General features: G+C 35.8%; 1 protein-coding gene across 2 annotated transcripts in view; it reads left to right on the top strand.

Annotated features, from left to right (window-relative positions):
* Dhit (regulator of G protein signaling double hit) overlaps positions 1 to 15,396 on the top strand; it is a 39,183-nt gene extending 23,787 nt beyond the window's left edge. For both annotated transcript variants that reach the window (XM_085949089.1, XM_085949088.1), the window contains exons 4-7: positions 8,815 to 8,876; positions 9,934 to 10,100; positions 12,638 to 12,759; positions 14,341 to 15,396. In XM_085949089.1, coding sequence (XP_085805215.1) covers positions 8,815 to 8,876; positions 9,934 to 10,100; positions 12,638 to 12,759; positions 14,341 to 14,575 — 586 coding nt within the window. In that variant the 3' untranslated portion in view covers positions 14,576 to 15,396. The remainder of the gene's footprint in view (positions 1 to 8,814; positions 8,877 to 9,933; positions 10,101 to 12,637; positions 12,760 to 14,340) is intronic.
* The last annotated feature ends 2,426 nt before the right edge of the window (positions 15,397 to 17,822 follow it).

Genomic DNA, 17,822 nt, shown 5'->3' with positions numbered 1-17,822 from the left:
TAGTGTTTTTTTAATATAACTTAAATTATGGATATTTTTACCTAATGGTTGCATATTGACCGCTTAAAAATACAATATAACGTAAAAAATAGAAAATTATATTTTAATTCTGAGCACTAGCGAAATGGTCTATGGTCTCAAACATTTGTATACGAATGCATTCGCTCGCCCACAAACCAAACGCACGGCACACAGCTTCATTTAGCAATGCAATGGGTGGCGTCTAGATGTATCTATAGTCTAAGGCTGGCCAGTACATTTACCAACCGATGTAAACTTTACCCTGCGTCGACGTCAACAACACCCATCGGTGGTAAACTGTACATCGCATTTCTGGGTCGCACTGCTGAACACCGCTCGTACACCGCCTACTACACAGTTTTCTACACACATTCCCATTACCCAGACGCTCTGCGATTTGATTCTAGCTATGAATACCTGGTCTGCAACTTGAAGCAAAGAAACGAAGAATTCGAGGTATGGTATGATCCGGATCTATGCCTTGGTAAACATAGAAGAAAAAAATATTTCTGTCAATTTCATCATCATCATCAGGGGCGCGACAACCCGGTGTGGGTATTGGCCTCCTCTAACAGCTCCCTCCACCTGTCCCTATCCAGCGTGGCCACTTTCCCATTCAGTGCCCCCAGAATACGGCAGTCACTTGCAGCTCCATCCAACCAGCGAATCTTTGGCCTGCCTCTTCTTCTACGCCCATTGGATTACTGGACATCACTCTCTTTGCCGGTTCATTTTCATTCATACGGTGCACATGGCCTAGCCATCGCAGTCTCCCATTCTTAATTGATTGGACTCTTCGTACAAGCCCGTAGAGCTCAGCATTATATCTTCTCCTCCAATTGGTGCCGTCCCTGATCGGTCCATATATACGGCGGAGAATTTTTCTTTCAAAAATGTTCAGGGCTCGTTCATTTCGCAGAGTTAATGTCCAGGTTTCCGATGCGTAGGTGAGCACTGGCTTTACAAGTGTCTTCTGTCAATGTGCGAATCAACATTCAATGACCACATAAAACATTTATATATCTATCATCAAGTAGTATTACTTTAATATACGTCACTAAACATGCATATATTTTTCTTATATGTATGTTTCTGAGGTAGGTATGCTAAATTGTGTTTATTTAATGCCATTATAGTATAGTAAAATATATTTAAGCATATAATTTTTTATAAAAATATGTCTATCTGCAATATTGATGCAAGACAATACGAGATTCGCACATCTATATTTGTCTACGTACAGGAGAACAATTTGAAAAAACATTTTTATTTGTATCGTTGTATATTGTTCACCGTCCACTCTCCAGTGGAAAATAGTTGTAACTTCGTCACGGAATTGGTGACGCATTTCTGAGACTTGAACATGACATTCCAAATAATCGAATTAAAAACTAATTTTTGTCACTCATAACGTCCCGATTACCCTTGGCTCTGGATTAGCACATTAGCACAATCAATATTAATAATATTATCTCAAGAGTCATTGTTTCTCATTAAAGAAATGTCAAAATAATACTTAAAAAAAAACAATTTTCTATTATAAACGAGGACTTGATTTTACATGTCCGTATTGAATTAGCGTTTCCAATTGCCGATGGAAAATCACGTGATTTTATAAAATTGAATAAAATTAAAATGTACTTCAATCATCGCTCGAGTAAAGTCAACTCAACGATAATCGCTCGATCCAAGTCATCAAGAGTAACTACATTTCCTTTTAGACTTCGCAAGAAGAAGTCTGAACAACTTTTTATATTATTATTGCATATAATACAAAGCACACGAGCTTTTCAGCGATAACTTTAGCCATTCGTTTGATGGCTTTTGTATTTCTTTTATTTCCATTACATGTCGTGTTATTGTTACTCCACGACTTCTTCTTTATAAATGAACGATAACATTTTACAATAAAATTCTCGAACGTACGAAATATCTACCGGACACTTCTGCTTAAACAAAGGGACACTAAGACCCGTTTCACACGGGACACCTGTGTCCAGCCACCGGTGTGTCGAGATGCCGCATTTACATATAAATGAATGCGACACTCATGTGTCTCCGTCTGAACGCGCTCATTCAGTTATGTGTAAATGCAGCCGCCCGACACACCGGTGGCTTGACACAGGTGTCCCGTGTGAAACGGGTCTAAGATCGGTGGCGTTTTGAGACACCATTACTGCCAGGGCCGACGCAAGTCATGCCTGCCTTTGTGCGAAAATAATACTTCCATCATTCAGTTAAAAATACTCTAAATATAAATATATTATGCTATAAAAATACTCGTTAATTATTAGCGACATTTTATGCTAGTTTAAAGCTGGCTTTACACCCCAGACATTTTAGTCTGGTACGTTTGCGACTTTGCGGAGAGTGAGATTGCACAATACAAACATATACACTTGGACTTATTACGAAGCCCTACGTTTGTATTTGAAGCATTATGAGTTTTTTCACGTCTGGTAATGTCTTAGGAACAGATACCCAAGACCAGAGCAGTAGCGAAATATGCGCCCCTTACGTAATACAAAACTTGTAGGTACCTATGTACACTTACTACCAACCTATAAATAGGTATTAAGATGCATGGTGTCTGGTTACCACTAACAAAATTAAATAACACGGATTTAATAACTAAAGGAATCCAATAAAATCCAATGAAATCACATTATATTACAACCTTGCTCTCCTCCACCACCCGCGACATGTCCACATTTATTATGAAGGCGTACCGTGGAGTAACGAACATTATACGCCCTTCAAATGTGTGCTGAGGGTGTCCCAGGGGCAAGTTCCCAAGATCTCTGTTGGCGTGCACTAGAGTATGCACAGTATAATATAATACGGTCAATGATCGATGAGAAAAGACCTTCTCGCTCGCCGTAAAATGTCGCAAACTTTTTGTCAGCTGAGAATTTTTCCTTCGTAGGTACCAAGTCGCAAAGGCCTACCGGTCAAACTGATGGTTGGACCGACTTTCAACCGACATATTATGGGGACCAGAGGTTGTTATCGGCATCCTGTCACATACCTAAGCAAGTCGGAGATTCTATTAGGTAGGCCAAGCTGACAGAGCTGTACCACCGTGTTCGGTTTGAGAAGTCCACCGGTCTAGAGTCAATCTAGTTCTTGCGCAAACTAGGAATGGGTAATTCTTCCCTTCAACATCTCAATGCCATCACATTATTTTACAACTGATTATAGGTACCTACTCGTTTTTTTTACATATTCATGACATAATTCTTATGTACTTATGGTGCGATCGATCAAAATCCATCCCGCGATCAGCTCGTCGGACATGCCTGAAATATGACAATGGTTTCTCCAGAGCTATTCTAACATATCACCTAACTCCAAAATTAATTAAAAAAATATAAATGTGACGTTATGTCGTATTCAGGCAGTTAATTATCCAGGGAAGTTAAGTCAGTCGTGATCATGGGGGGGCTGATAGGGCTCTGGCATGGGGGCCCAGGTTTAGGAGAGGCCCGGTGTGGCGGGTCGGTCAGATAAGTGAGATAGATAAACGCACATTGAAAAATTGGTTTAATAGTAAAAAAAAGTCGTCTGCGGCTCGCTATTTTACTTCAAGAATATTAACATTCTAAAATATTTGGTTATGCGTAGGGATTGCAATACCGGTATTTCAAAACCGGTATTCCTGTATTTATTAATACCAAAATACCGGTTTTACAAATCCAAAATACCGGAATTTTCGGTATTAAAAAAGCACATTCGTTTACGTTTTTGAAAATGATTTATATGTTATGTGCTGCTAAAATGCAAATATATTGACTGAATCCAATAGAGGCGAAATAATAATAAAACAAAATTCATCAAATATATAATTGTCTTGATGAATTATAATAATATTTCGAAATAGAAAACATCCGTGACAAATGTTCTATTAGTGACTGTACAAGCATTGAATTCAAGGAACTTTTCCTGCAGACGGACTTATTTGCACTTATTTTTTGAGGGCTTTTGTTAAATTTATCAATATATTCAAATTCAACATAATAAAAATGTAGGTAGGTATGTTTTTGCTATAAATAATGTTTTAAAGATATTTTAATAGCTATATTTACTTATAAGTATCCACGTCTGTTTGTATTCATATTTTAACAAATACCGGTATTAATACCAGTATTCAACAAGAAATACCGAAAAACCGCTATTGACATTTTCATTCGGTATTGCAATCCCTAGTTATGCGACACAATTTTTGGTTATTATCCATAATTCAAGTAAATGATTTCAAAAATACAAAAAATCGTTAAAATTACACTTAATACCCACAATTTTACCTCGAATACCATTTGGAAAGTGCTTGTATATCGTCAGATTGCCTTTTAGCGATAGGTAGGGAGCCGCCAAAGGGGCCCGTTTCAGGATATGGGGGCAATGGTCGTGATATTAACACGGCCGCCCATGACCTCGTTAACCGCGAGCTGTCAAATGTTGTTGAGTAACACAATTAACATGTCATTCTTGATTCCAGATGCATCCAATTAGAATCAAGTAAGCCGTGTTAACTGTGCTAACAATTATTGTAGATAACCGTGTTGCTTGTGGAATTACTCCAAGTATTAATAAAGTTAACGGAAACGTGTTAACGTGAGCCATTTAGAATAACCGTGCTGGATTGAGACCAAAACTAGGTACTTACACATATATTTTTAGATAACTGATGACAGTTCTCTCCATAGATGGTTCTCTCTTACAACAAGTTGGAAATGGAGTTACGATATCTAATAATTATTGTGTGCTTACGAAATATATCCACGATAAATTCTACAGTCTGTCGATAAATTATTTGTTTGCAAATCTGCTTCGTTGTGTTGAATTTTCGCTGTGGCCGTAAAAACACTTTTATGAAAATAAAAATAAACATATCGACTTATTTCCGTCCCACACGATTCTCTTAGTCACTTTCAAAATATGCGATATTAGCACCTCGTAGTTAAAATTCTTCGATAAGTATTATAGATACACCATAATGTCTATAACAAACATACAAAATATAATATGTCAGGTATGTCCAACTTAAAGTAGGCTGTGATATCCAGTACATATCAAAACTGGCAGTGATCTACCATTGTCATTTTTCAAATAAAATAAATCTATTATATTTGGCAGATTATATAAGGAAGAATTAAACAAAAATACTGCTTAATTGTCTTTCACCATTACAAAGTAATGCGTACTCAATTTGAGTGGTTCACAAGCATAGTGAACCAAGTCCATTCTGGTTTTTTTTAGTATGCTAGGTTCAAACATAATATTTGAGTAATATTCTAATTTCTAATATCTAATTCTGTAAGGGGTATGATTACAATTCTAAGGTGTTATTTTGACTACATTTAAGTTATTATGTAATGGAAGTCATACCCTTACAGAATAAGAAATAAGTACTGAAATATTATATTTTGAACATAGCGTACTCAAAAATAACCAGAATGGACTTGGTTCACTATGCTTGTGAAACACTCATTTCCTATTCGCCGTGAAAATGGTTTTGGTCTTCTGTTGGTCCTCATCATGATTGCCAAACTATTCTCCTGCTGCTCAACAGGTAAAGAGAAATTACGCCTCAGTTTAAAGAAAGCACCTGGATTCACATCTTTTCTTTCTCACACTCCTGCGGCAGACCGTAAGTGATGAAATACGACGAGGTCACGCGGGCTTTCTCATGGTTAATTTGAAAACGAATTTCAGAAATAAAAATCGGCATGGTTAAATGGTTCCTCTTCAAAATCACAATAAATTCATATTAAAGCGCCGGCTAGACGGCAGCGAATTCCCTGCGCGGTAGAGTTTGTGCAAAACAATTTCACAGCGCTTTTCGGTTTGCGCGAGCTACAGTTTTCCCGTCCATAGACACGGGATTCCCGATACAAACCGGTTTGCGCAGGTAAGAGCAAGAGCATGAACGTTGAATGGACGAGTGGATAACTTTGGTAGATACTAACAATTAAATTACTATCCTTATTCTGCCTCCGGGCGAAAAATTAAGGAATCGCGAGGAAGAATAATTAAGGGAGTGATGGTGTGTTGGTGATGATTGATGTGTGATGGTGTGATGGTGTGATGGTGATGGTTGATGGTGTGAGTAATATTTATGATAGTCAGGGTTAGATTTATGCTTGAAGGAGCCCTGAGCTAATATACTGGGGGCAACAGACATGTTAAATATTTTTAAGTCGTCTAGCTTGCACTTCTTTCCAGCACCAGTTCTTTGACCGAAGCGATTATGTTTTTTTCATATCATACCATTTTGACTGCTATGGTGGCTTCTGATATTAAAAATTTGTATACATAAATTTTGTTGTGTACAGTGGCGCACCCGGCGGTGGGGGCAAGGGGCCCTGACGCCCCCCAAACATGAAAATTATCAGAATGATTTTAAACATTGAAATTGAAAGCCAATAAACTATACATTTGGGCTTAGACAAATAAAAACACGGCAAAAAATATGATTTGTAATTCTCCAGCACCCTTTTTAGAAAAAAATCTTAGATTTTAATTTCTAACACAAAAATTTCGAAACACTAATGTCAGGTTTTTTAGAAATCCAATCCCTAATGGAACTGTCAAAAAATTCTCGGTGTCCACCCGAATTCCCGAGTGGTGTAGGTCATGGCTGGGGAGGGCTGACAGGGCTCTAGCCTGAGGGTCCGGGTTGTGGGGGGGCCAGCATGTCGGGTTGACCAGATAAGTGAGATAAACACACATCATAAATTAGCTTTAATAATAAAAAAGTCGCCAGCGGCGCTATCATACTTCATGGCCATGACCATTTTCAATTATATAATTATGCAATATATTTTTTGATTATTATGTGTCGATACTCGACAACTCCATTATTAAAGTAGATGTATGTATTAAAAATCGCCAATAATTCACTGTATGAGTACCCTTAATTTGAACCAAAACACAATTTGAAAAATGTTAATGTAGTGTTTCACACTGACTTTAATCTTAGCGGTAGGTAGGGGGCCCACCAAATATCCTTACCTGAGGGCCCGTTTCAGGATGTGGGGACCATAGTGTAGGTACACCGAGTGGCGGAGTGCAATAGACAAAAGGCCGATAAACGAGAAATTAGGCTGTGAAGAAGAAAAAGAGCCTATGGGACTAATTTACATTCTCCTGCTTGGGCCCCCCCCCAATATTAAATCCTGGGTGCGCCACTGGTTGTGTAAGTCCATTTTTATAGTGAGAGTAACCACCTACTTTTTGGATACACAAATTCATTCGCGTGGATGCAGCTGCTTTGTCTGACTGAAGGTTTTTCGAAGACCCTATTAATTTGGAGCCTGGGCTGTAGCCCCTTAGTTCTACTGTAAATCACACCCTGAATATAATGAACACTAAACTCGAATAATTATTGTTCTATGACAAAGAGTCTTATGAAGTTTTAGTCTTGGAACACTAATAATTTATGTTGATAACGTTTTTTCGTGTAGTTGATTTGAAAGGACGATTCATAGGTAGGTACTGATACCTATGATGATTTTCAACTTGCGTGTGTTCTTCCTCTTTTCCATTTACTGTGTACACTGCTAGGCACGTACACAGAAAAATTTTATGGGGGTCCATTTCGAAAAAAGTAGCAATTTATTATTGATAAAATTCAGCAAGTGCCAGTGACTTCCGCATTAACCTCTCAGACCCCGCACTTTTCCGGGTACATACCCTATACCCAAACACTCCACACGTTCAGCGATGAACACCTGGCCAGTGGCCAGCGATTATAACTACGGGTACTTACCTACGAATTACTGTGACCAGTCGCAGCCATAAGTGGATATCAAATGTGCAAAATAATTATAATTACGGTTATATGAAAGTAGTAAATAATTATAAAAACGGTTATAATTATTATTAGGATCGTTATTGTCCATGATTCCACCAATTCATGAATGCAACGAGTGTTCCCCTGACACATGCCTTGCGTATCGTAGAATGCCGGGTAGTGGGCCAACCCTTTGAGAATGCTCTTCGACAGACAAATAATTCGGGTCACGATTCTCAGTCATGAGGTCCTGACGAAGATAAGGTTACATTTCTTTCACTTAAATAATTTGTATTTTTTCTTCCGTATAACGGGGTCCTGACCCGAAACCCCTCCTTGTATGTGTGGCTGACGCAGTTAATCATAACCAGTCTCTCCAAGTCGTCACCCTCTTCACCGTCTTTAAAAATACAAATTACTGTTAAATTACTGATAAATTTTAATTACTAATAAATTTACTGGCAGCGATAATGCATATTTTAAACTATCGTGACAATAACTGTTTACAAGTAAAAGTGCTGACTGTCTCTCCAATCTCATTCTTCAAGAGTAAGCGAGACGCGGTGTTGTCATTTTATGGTACTAGCAATTCATAGACTAATAGGTACTATTTGACAGGTAGTAAAAATCGGTTAACGTCAAAATGAGTATAGTTCGTTTTTTTGCTGGCAGGTTCGCCACTATCGTTTTACTGCGCAGGCGCAGATCGAAAAAATCCCTACTGTCGTATGAAAATTCAGATGATTCCAAACTTTTTTGATTCATACATGCAAGCTTGCAACTGCAGGATAATACATGTTTACCCATACATTTTCTTGTTATGGCCGCGATAATACTTACTGCCAGTAGTAAATCCATGCATGTGTAAACGGGGTATGAAGTTCGCTGACTACTCGGTTAGGAGAGAGATAGAAATCGAGACGTTTCTTGGAGACAGCCAATATCTACTCACTATGTGTAATGCCGTTTGCTTAATATATTTTCTTCTTCTTTTTCAGACCGAGTCTTGAAGAGATTCAAAGTTGGGGGAAATCTTTCGACAAACTCATGCGGAGTACAGGTAATAAAACATTAAATCAATTACCCAAAATACAATTTTATTACATTCATATCAGGGCTCGAAATGGACCGGACCGCACCGGAGCGCCGTTCCTGTTCGTGAAATCGGTAAAATTATCGCTCTGTCTGGATAAAATAATTTGACTGTCTGAGCTAGATAAGCCATTTGTAATAGAAAATCTAACAAACTTATTTTTATGAAATATACATGAAATTTGATAATTATGTAAATATCTTTAGAAAACTGTCGAGCGCTCCGGTTCGTAAACTTTTCCATTTCGAGCGCTGATACATATAAATCTAAGTTAAGTAGGTAATGTTTTGTTTTGTACATCAATGTGTGCATAATATATTCTAGCATAGTAGAGGAAGGACAGCTTTTGGTATTCCGGCTATGATAAAATCGCTTTGGAACGGTGTTAGAGTCATTTGAAAGTAACGATACCAACACCTAAATGAGTTGCCTACACTGCTAGAAGAATCTGACACCGTTCTACCTATGTACCGTACCATATACTTATTATTCAACGGAAACGGAAATGGTTTTTTAAAAAGTCTTTTATGGATGTGTCTATATTACATTTTAATATAGTGTGCATATACTCCGCCTGAAAAGAATATGATTAACATATTTGGTAGCCACATTGTACCTACCTAACTAAATTAGAATAGGTATAACGTAGGTGGCGTTTTAGGTTTTGTCGTCCAGCTGTCTGAAAGGGAACCGATAGTCGTAATCAAGGCGTCAAGTGGAACTCACAAGTTGTAATCACCTTAGTTACTTTCCTCGGCAAGAACCAGTTCACAGTTGACTCGAATGTTGAATACTAAAAGTCGAAAGGACCTCAACTTCGTTCAATTCAAGATGATCAACTTTGGTGAAATGTGATTTCCACGTAACATTTAACATCACTAGTCATCCAGCACACTGTTGAACTACAAAAATCGTTACGTGAGAATACGGCATAAAAATTTAGAGATTCTAATAGCATCAATAAAGAATTATCTCATAAACAAAATTAAGAATAATAATATTATGTATGGTTGTGCATTTCCAGCGGGGCGAAAGGTATTCCGCGACTTCCTGCGGTGTGAGTACTCGGAGGAGAACATCCTATTCTGGCTGGCGTGCGAGGAGCTCAAGCGAGAGAGCAACTCGGATGCCGTCGAAGAGAAGGCGCGCTTCATTTACGAGGACTACATCTCCATTCTCTCGCCCAAAGAGGTACACATGAATTTTTTTTTAATCCTTCGTAGCATGAAACCGTTATCAATATCCTCAACTCAAACTTGTACAATTCTTCTTATATTGTGTCCGTGCAAGAGATACGCCTAGACTCTTCGCTGATGGCCGTGTCATTGACTCCATCAGTGAGACTTGTTACCTCGGCGCCACATTCGCAGTTTGAATCGGAATATCCCCACTTCTTCATATTGTTTTTAATTCTAGTTACTCTAGTTCGTATTCGATTCATCATCCTGCAAACTGCAAAGTCCAGCTTTCAATGATCACAATATTACCAATGAGTAGGTTTTAAGACAAGCCAATAAGAATGAGAATGAGAATGAATAGCTACTAGCGATGTGTATACTAGATCATATTTTCTGGAATACAAGTATGATTTACTCCAGCTCATAATGCAGGGAAGGGTAGAGGGCAGCAAAGGCGTGAGTACTCAGAGACTCTCTTGGCTATGAAACCTCCATCACGTGGCTCAATATCCTAGACGTTGTCAGTATAAAACGACTGATCTAGGATAGGGAAATGTACTGCAATTTAGAAGACAGTGCCAAAAGAAGAAGATTTTCATATCATGAGACACAAATCTTACTACTAATTAAATTTATGAGAAAAACTATTTGAGAGACAAGGTATTACATTAAACTTAAATATATAATATATATTTTTTAAGCCAGCTGGGAGTTTATAATTCGGTTTGCCTTATCAAACTATAGCGAAGAGATAATTCCAGACCAAGGATTAAAACCAACGAACGTGACCGCAACATTGACTTATATAATGAACACTGTATTACATAAAACATCTAGCAGAATATGATAGCAAGCTATTATGTTTTGCTTATCTCTGACGTCATTACTCCTTGACCAATGAGTGCTATAAAGACATGAATACAAATTTGCAATATGGATCCTTATTCTAATGTACAGCCCTACTTAAATTTTTCCACCACAATACCATAATATAGAACTGTGTTAGGAAGGAATGTAATTTGTATAACTATTAGCAGGTGTTGTACGTTATATTTTTTATTTGAATCAAATTTAAATTTAAATGTAGTTCTCTGAAGTAGATAAATAGTAGGTGTTCTCACAAAATAGTTAGTTGTTTTTATTCACAGATGCCACTGTTAGTAAATAATAATATAAAACATAAAATTTCATCAGTTTTAATCAATCACACAAACCAAATTAATCAAAAAAGCAAGCCATGCATTTAAGGGTTGAGTAAGGCAGGATCAAGAGACAATGTCATTTTATCCTTTAGATGCAATATAATATAGGCCCAGTGGTGAAGTGCTAAATAAAAACAGTATGTACTGAAACATTCATAATAATATAAATCAAATAAAATATCGTCTCTGTTCTGGCAGAACACACTAACTGGAGAATACTAGTTTTGAGTAATTTGACTTTGAAGTTGTTAAGATGTTGGAAATGGTCTATCATGTGGAGTTTATTAAGTAATCGTAAAAAGGATGACTTTAAAATAAAGACTGTTTATTTATTAAAAAGGTTTCCAGACGGTAAAGTTTGAAATAAGGAACATTTTGGTATAACTAACTCAATATGTCATTTTTTCGAATTAGTGTCTTCTGCCAGAACAGTAACGATGTATCAGTCATATTATTATGCTGTGTACTTCTGTACTCAACTGATACACGAGCAGGCCACTCCACGTTCAATCCGTTCCTGCACCGAACACTTGACTCACAACATCTTGTGGCCGTACTGTCCGCTTGGTTCGTAATAAAAAAGACAATATCTTGTTCCATGATCACTTTGAATTTAGACTGTTTTGAATTGTTTCTTCCGCGATTTGTGGTCCATATAATAATTTATGAATATATGACAATAACATTAATATGCACAAAGCATCTGGAAAAAATAATGACACTCACTTTTTTGTCGGGTCTGCCGAATGCCATAATCTGTTCTAACGCCATTACAATAAAGGTGATATTGCTATAAATTACCAATACTTGTTGTCGGGTCTGCCGAATGGTTCGGTTCGAACGGGTTTGCTCAAATGAACATTGACACTAGAAACACTGTTCTAACGTCATTACAATAAAGGTGATATTGCTATAAATTCCCGATAATGGAAATTGGGTGACGTCTACTTATACACATGCGAATATCGATATGCACGAATTTACTTGCTAGCTACTGTATTGAGCGTGTTGTCCATTAATAATGTCATTGATATATGACAATGTAAGATATTAATTTTGTCCTAAGTTAAAAATAACAATGACATAGGTAATTTTCTATATTCACGTGGTTCAAAATAAAATTATTGTGTGTAACATAATATCGATGAGAACTATTTTAAGAAGTGCCGGAGCGCGCAGCAGTCTAGAAAAAATGTCCTGGATCACCAACCCCACTATATTAATAAATTATATTATATTATAAACATTATTTCAACACAGTCTGGTACCACATTAGAGTTGATGGGAATTCACCGTGGATGCCAAATTTAGTATTTATTTACATTCACACTGGATTATATCATTTCAGGTGTCGTTAGACTCTCGGGTGCGAGAAGTGGTGAACCGGAACATGGTTGAGCCGACTCCTCACACGTTTGATGAAGCGCAGTTGCAGATTTACACCCTCATGCATCGCGACTCCTACCCTAGGTAAATAAATATATTGGAGAATGCCAGTAGTTTTGTTACTCTATTATTCCAAAACAAAAATTTGGTTCCGCAGATCATCGATCTTATGAAATAATACAAAACTCTCATTCTATTACTATTAACATAATAAGTCTCTTCTAGAATTGGATTTGTAAAGTAAAAAAAAAACTTTTTTACCAAGCACCAGGGCCTATGCTAAATAGTTTACACGGTAACACGTTACCGTTATTCTTATTGCTCCAAAATAACACGGATATCACTCGGAGCAATTTCATAAACAAGACGGTTATCTACGATAATTGTTAGCACAGTTAATATGTCTTGATTCTAATGGGATGCATTTGGAATCAAGTAAGACGTGTTAACTGTGTTACTCAACATTATTTGACAACTCGCAGCTAATGCAGTCATGGGCGGCCGTGTTAAAACATATCACGCCTGACAGTTAACTGCCAGAGAAAATTAACTGCCTGAATACGACATGATATTTATCACTTTTTTTATTGATTTTGGAGTTACATGATATGTTAGAATAACCCTGCTGATGTAGATAATGTTTTACGAATATGAAAAACTGGGCACGATTGCAAAATAAAAAATTGTCTATTGGTTAATTACCAAAACGAGGCAAGCTATTATTACTACTAATAATATTCTATAGCAAAAATTTTAGTTCCACAGATCGCCGCTAAGACATTCACAGTTATGTCATGATAGTTAATGAAATCCTGTGCGCATCTCTCACTCGCAGACATCAGTCTAAAGAGATAATATATAAATAAAGCATTTCCTGGAGGAATACAGATTTTCAGAATTTTTCAGGGACTTCTTCTCATGTTGTAAAACAAAAATTGTCATAGGATGTTATTGTTGTCAGTGGTTAGAGGATGATTAATGGTTTTTTGTGACATATTTTATTATTTTTTTAGTTTTTCTTGACAGATAGCTTAGACATGATGCTCATAGATGGCATACCGAAATAAGTGGTGACACTATTATAGGCTGGTATTATTACGGATTCAACTGTAAGGCTTTTCTTCCGTTCAGTCAACCAGCACTCGGGTTTTTTTGCATGACAATTTAAAGCTCAACGAAGCAGTAGTTCCTCCTGGGCCCCCGAATTTATAGGTGTCCCGTAGCCTGAAAAATCCATGGATAAACTCCTACGAAAGTGAGTAGGCACCTTTGTATGAATGAAATCAACTGCAACAAAAAATACGTCAGTGGAAGAAATATTTACAATGCATAAATAAATACATCCCGCAATGCCATGGTCAAACACATACAATTTGTGGGCAAATCAAATATATTGAGAAAGTCTCGTGCTATATTTCAGTTGTTCTATTTACATCTTGAGCATGGCGTAATAAAAATTTCGATTACGCAATATATATTAGTTTTTAGCACCTACTTAAACAAATAGATATAATATATAATTATTATTATACTTATACCAATATACATATTTTTTTTAAATTGCATTTGTTGGATTTGTGGTCCCCGATAAGTAATTAACCCTATATCTTATCCCTAATATTAACTAACTATATCTTTTTTAAATATTCTTCTATTATTGTACAGGTTTGTAAACTCAGCCCTGTACAAAACTCTGGCCCAAGTGGTCAGCAGTGGCGATGCGGGGAATGGAGGCGAAGAAGTGGCCGCATCGCCAGACTCCTTGAAAGCTCCGCCCGCAGACCTCATATCCTCAGTCGGGGACAAGGAACGGAAGGACAGTCTCCGCAGCAGAAGAGAAAGCGGGCCCGACGTCAAAGAGAAGGAAACCAGTCCCGCCATCAACAACACGACCGCGTAGTTACCAATTATTGAAAAACGGACTCAATGTGGTGTTTAGCTTTCGGATAACGTGCGGAAACCAACAATAATAATGTCTTTTAAGCAGTGACACAAAAATTATTACATGCGGGCAAATAATTAAACAATATTATTGTGAAACAGATGGCAAATTTAAAATTTTAACTGTAATTCGAATTTCCTTAAAATGTAATTTGAATTACTATAACACTATAATTCGAATTACCGTTAGAAGTTGTGTTAACTTAAAACCTACGTACAGTTTAAAAATAATTAAAATAGTGCGTGTCACCTTTTGTATGTTGTCCAATTTGTGTTCTGATTCTGCATCGATTTATGATTTAGTTGGTGATTTGATATTTGATTTCTCGTCTGAAGGAAATTAATAATGCAACGCACGAGGAGAGATTCGATATGTTAAAAATTCGTAATAAAATGTTAAGCTGATGCTAGTCAAAATATATAAAAATAAATTAATAAATTATTGTAAACGACTATAGAGTGTTTATTGAGTAAGTGCAGTGAGAGGTGTTCGGTTTCGTTGCATAGACGGCGTGGCGTTGTGTTGCCGATTCAACAGTGGACCAAAACGGAAATGCGAAATTTCCACACAAGATTGAAAACGCAATTATCAAAGAAAGGAGACATTAATACATGTTACCATTAATATAGCGTTTGACAGAGTATAAAATATCATACAGAATGATATCATACACTTCATATAAGATAAATGTTATCCATTGTCGAATCTCTAAATATTGTGACACCTGTCAAATTTTATTTTCTGTTACAACTATCTATTTCAATCTACTTACATATTTGAAAAAAGAACTTTTAAACTTTTATTTTATGGTTGTTCAAAGATCTAATCTATTAATAATTATTGAATCATGATTGAATTATGAATTATGATTAAAAATATATAAATAAATTAATGCTTTCCAAATTTCCAGTTAATAATATAATAAATTAATATTATGAATTTTACACTTTATAAAATAGATAATTTAGGCAGTGCTTACTAATGATTGGTAATTTTTTTATTTATTTTAGATAGATATCATTATGTATTGATGGCCAACTAATTAATTTATGTTTTAAATAATTACAATATTGTATTATTTCAAGAAGCAGTTCTAAATAATTAATATGAATATATTAAAAAGGTAGTCATAGGTAATGTATTTAGATTAATAAATTATTATCAGATAGAAAGATCAAATAATAATTATTGTATAGACGTGTATATTCCTCGGTTCTATGTTGTGATTTTCGTTGTTGATATATGAAAAAAAAAAATAGATTTATCTCAAGTTTTTTAGTTACAATTTTAACAAATTTTTAGTAGAACATAAGAGTTGTTGTGAAAAAGTTGATGTTTATAGGATATAATAAAATACGACGCACAATTGGAAAGCATTTTTTTGGCGAATGAGAGTGTTATCGTTTAAGCCGAGTTACTCACAATGGATGAAAAAGTTGTTTCCGTAGTAAAAAGTATTCCGCCCATGCAAGCAAGCTTCTCGCAGAAGGAATCATGTTATTGCAGACAATTGGTAGACAATATTACAGCCCTCCCTCATATAAATCATAACAATCATTGCCGAAAGGATTTTGCGTAAAAACATTAAGAAGTTGACCAGAATAAGTAATATCTTAAATAAAATTGGGTCATCCAGAAGACAGTTTTTATAGAATTGTAGATTCCTTCTTTACTGATGCCGCTTAATATCAAAATTTAAACATACTACGTCTCATATATCGTCATTCAGCTGTTAAAACCTTTGATGTGGCAAATACCACCAAAATTAAAATATAATCATGATAACCTCCGATTTACCATCACTCAAGACTTCTAACTTACATAGTAATCACAACGGAGCTATTACAAGCACTTTACCACATATTATTTAGATAAATCAATTAGTTATTCACAGACCTATGAAAAAAATTGAAAGTCCACATTCATGTTTATACTTATAAAGCAGTTTTTTATCTCTCGTGTAAAATTTCAATGTTAAAAATCAGAGGTTTAACAGCCGAACGACGATAGGTATATAAAAAAAATTGTTTAAATGCCCTTCAACTACACAACTCCTCATTATTAATACCACCAAGAGCATTTGATGGAGATTTAATTGAAATTGAAACTGATGAGAGTTTTATACTAGTCCTTAGGAATATAGCAAAACCAGTTTCGCTTTTCGGCATCTTCAACCTCTACGACGTATGGTATGACATACAAATGACAAAGATGAAAGTTTGCTCCTGTTTATAATAATATCCTAAATACTATTTAACTATTGTTTATTTAGTTAATTTGGTATGTAGTGAGTCACAAACTTTAATCTTGGACAGTTGTGTACATACTATAGTCTGAAGATGCTGAAAAATGAAACCCGGATATTTAAAATCAATTCTAATGACAACGATACAAAACTCTCATCAATTATTAACATAATAAGTCTCTTCTTGGATCTGACATCACAGATAATACACTATAAAACTGACTATGCGCCTTATTAGGTTTCAATTTAAACTTGTAAAGTAAAAAAAAAACACATTAAATTTATCCTAGACAACATAGGAAAATAAAAAATTGTCTATTGGTTAATTAACAAAATGAGGAAAGCAAAAAGATCATGACGAATTCGAATTCATGAACATTTTTCCTCGCTATAACTTCCTCATTTAAAAACTAAAAACTAATTGTACCGCTATATACGAGGGTGGGTCAATAATTCCTTAGAAAAAAGCATTAAAACAGTTTTTATTTTTGTATTTTTTTTTTATTTCTCAACATAATCTCCTTGGAGCTCAATACACTTGGGTAGACGTTTCTCAATATTTTTTAAACCGTCAGAAAAATAAGTTTTCGGAAGGTCCTCAAAATAAGCATTTGTCCGATCGATGACTTCTTCATTTGAAAAAAAACGTTGTCCACTTAGCCATTTTTTTAAGTTTGGGAAAAGGAAAAAGTCACTGGGGGCTAAATCTGGCGAATACGGTGGGTGGTCGACCAATTCGAACTTCAATTCTTCAATTTTAGCCATTGATCGTAAACATGTGTGAACACGGGCATTGTCCTGATGAAAGAGGATTTTTTTCCTGTTTAAATGAGGCCATTTTTCTTCAATTTCGTTTTTTAGCTGGTCCAATAAAGATGCATAATAATGCCCTGTTATTGTTTTTCCTTTTTCCAAATAGTCAACGAAAATAATTTCACGTGCATCCCAAAATACAGTAGC

The sequence above is a fragment of the Rhyacophila brunnea genome, unplaced genomic scaffold (assembly GCF_057557595.1).
Source record: "Rhyacophila brunnea isolate RB1 unplaced genomic scaffold, BYU_Rbru_1.0 scaffold_21, whole genome shotgun sequence".
In the NCBI taxonomy this organism is placed as follows: domain Eukaryota; kingdom Metazoa; phylum Arthropoda; class Insecta; order Trichoptera; family Rhyacophilidae; genus Rhyacophila; species Rhyacophila brunnea.
Note: the sequence above shows the minus strand (reverse complement) of the source record. Positions and strands in the feature narration are given on the sequence as shown.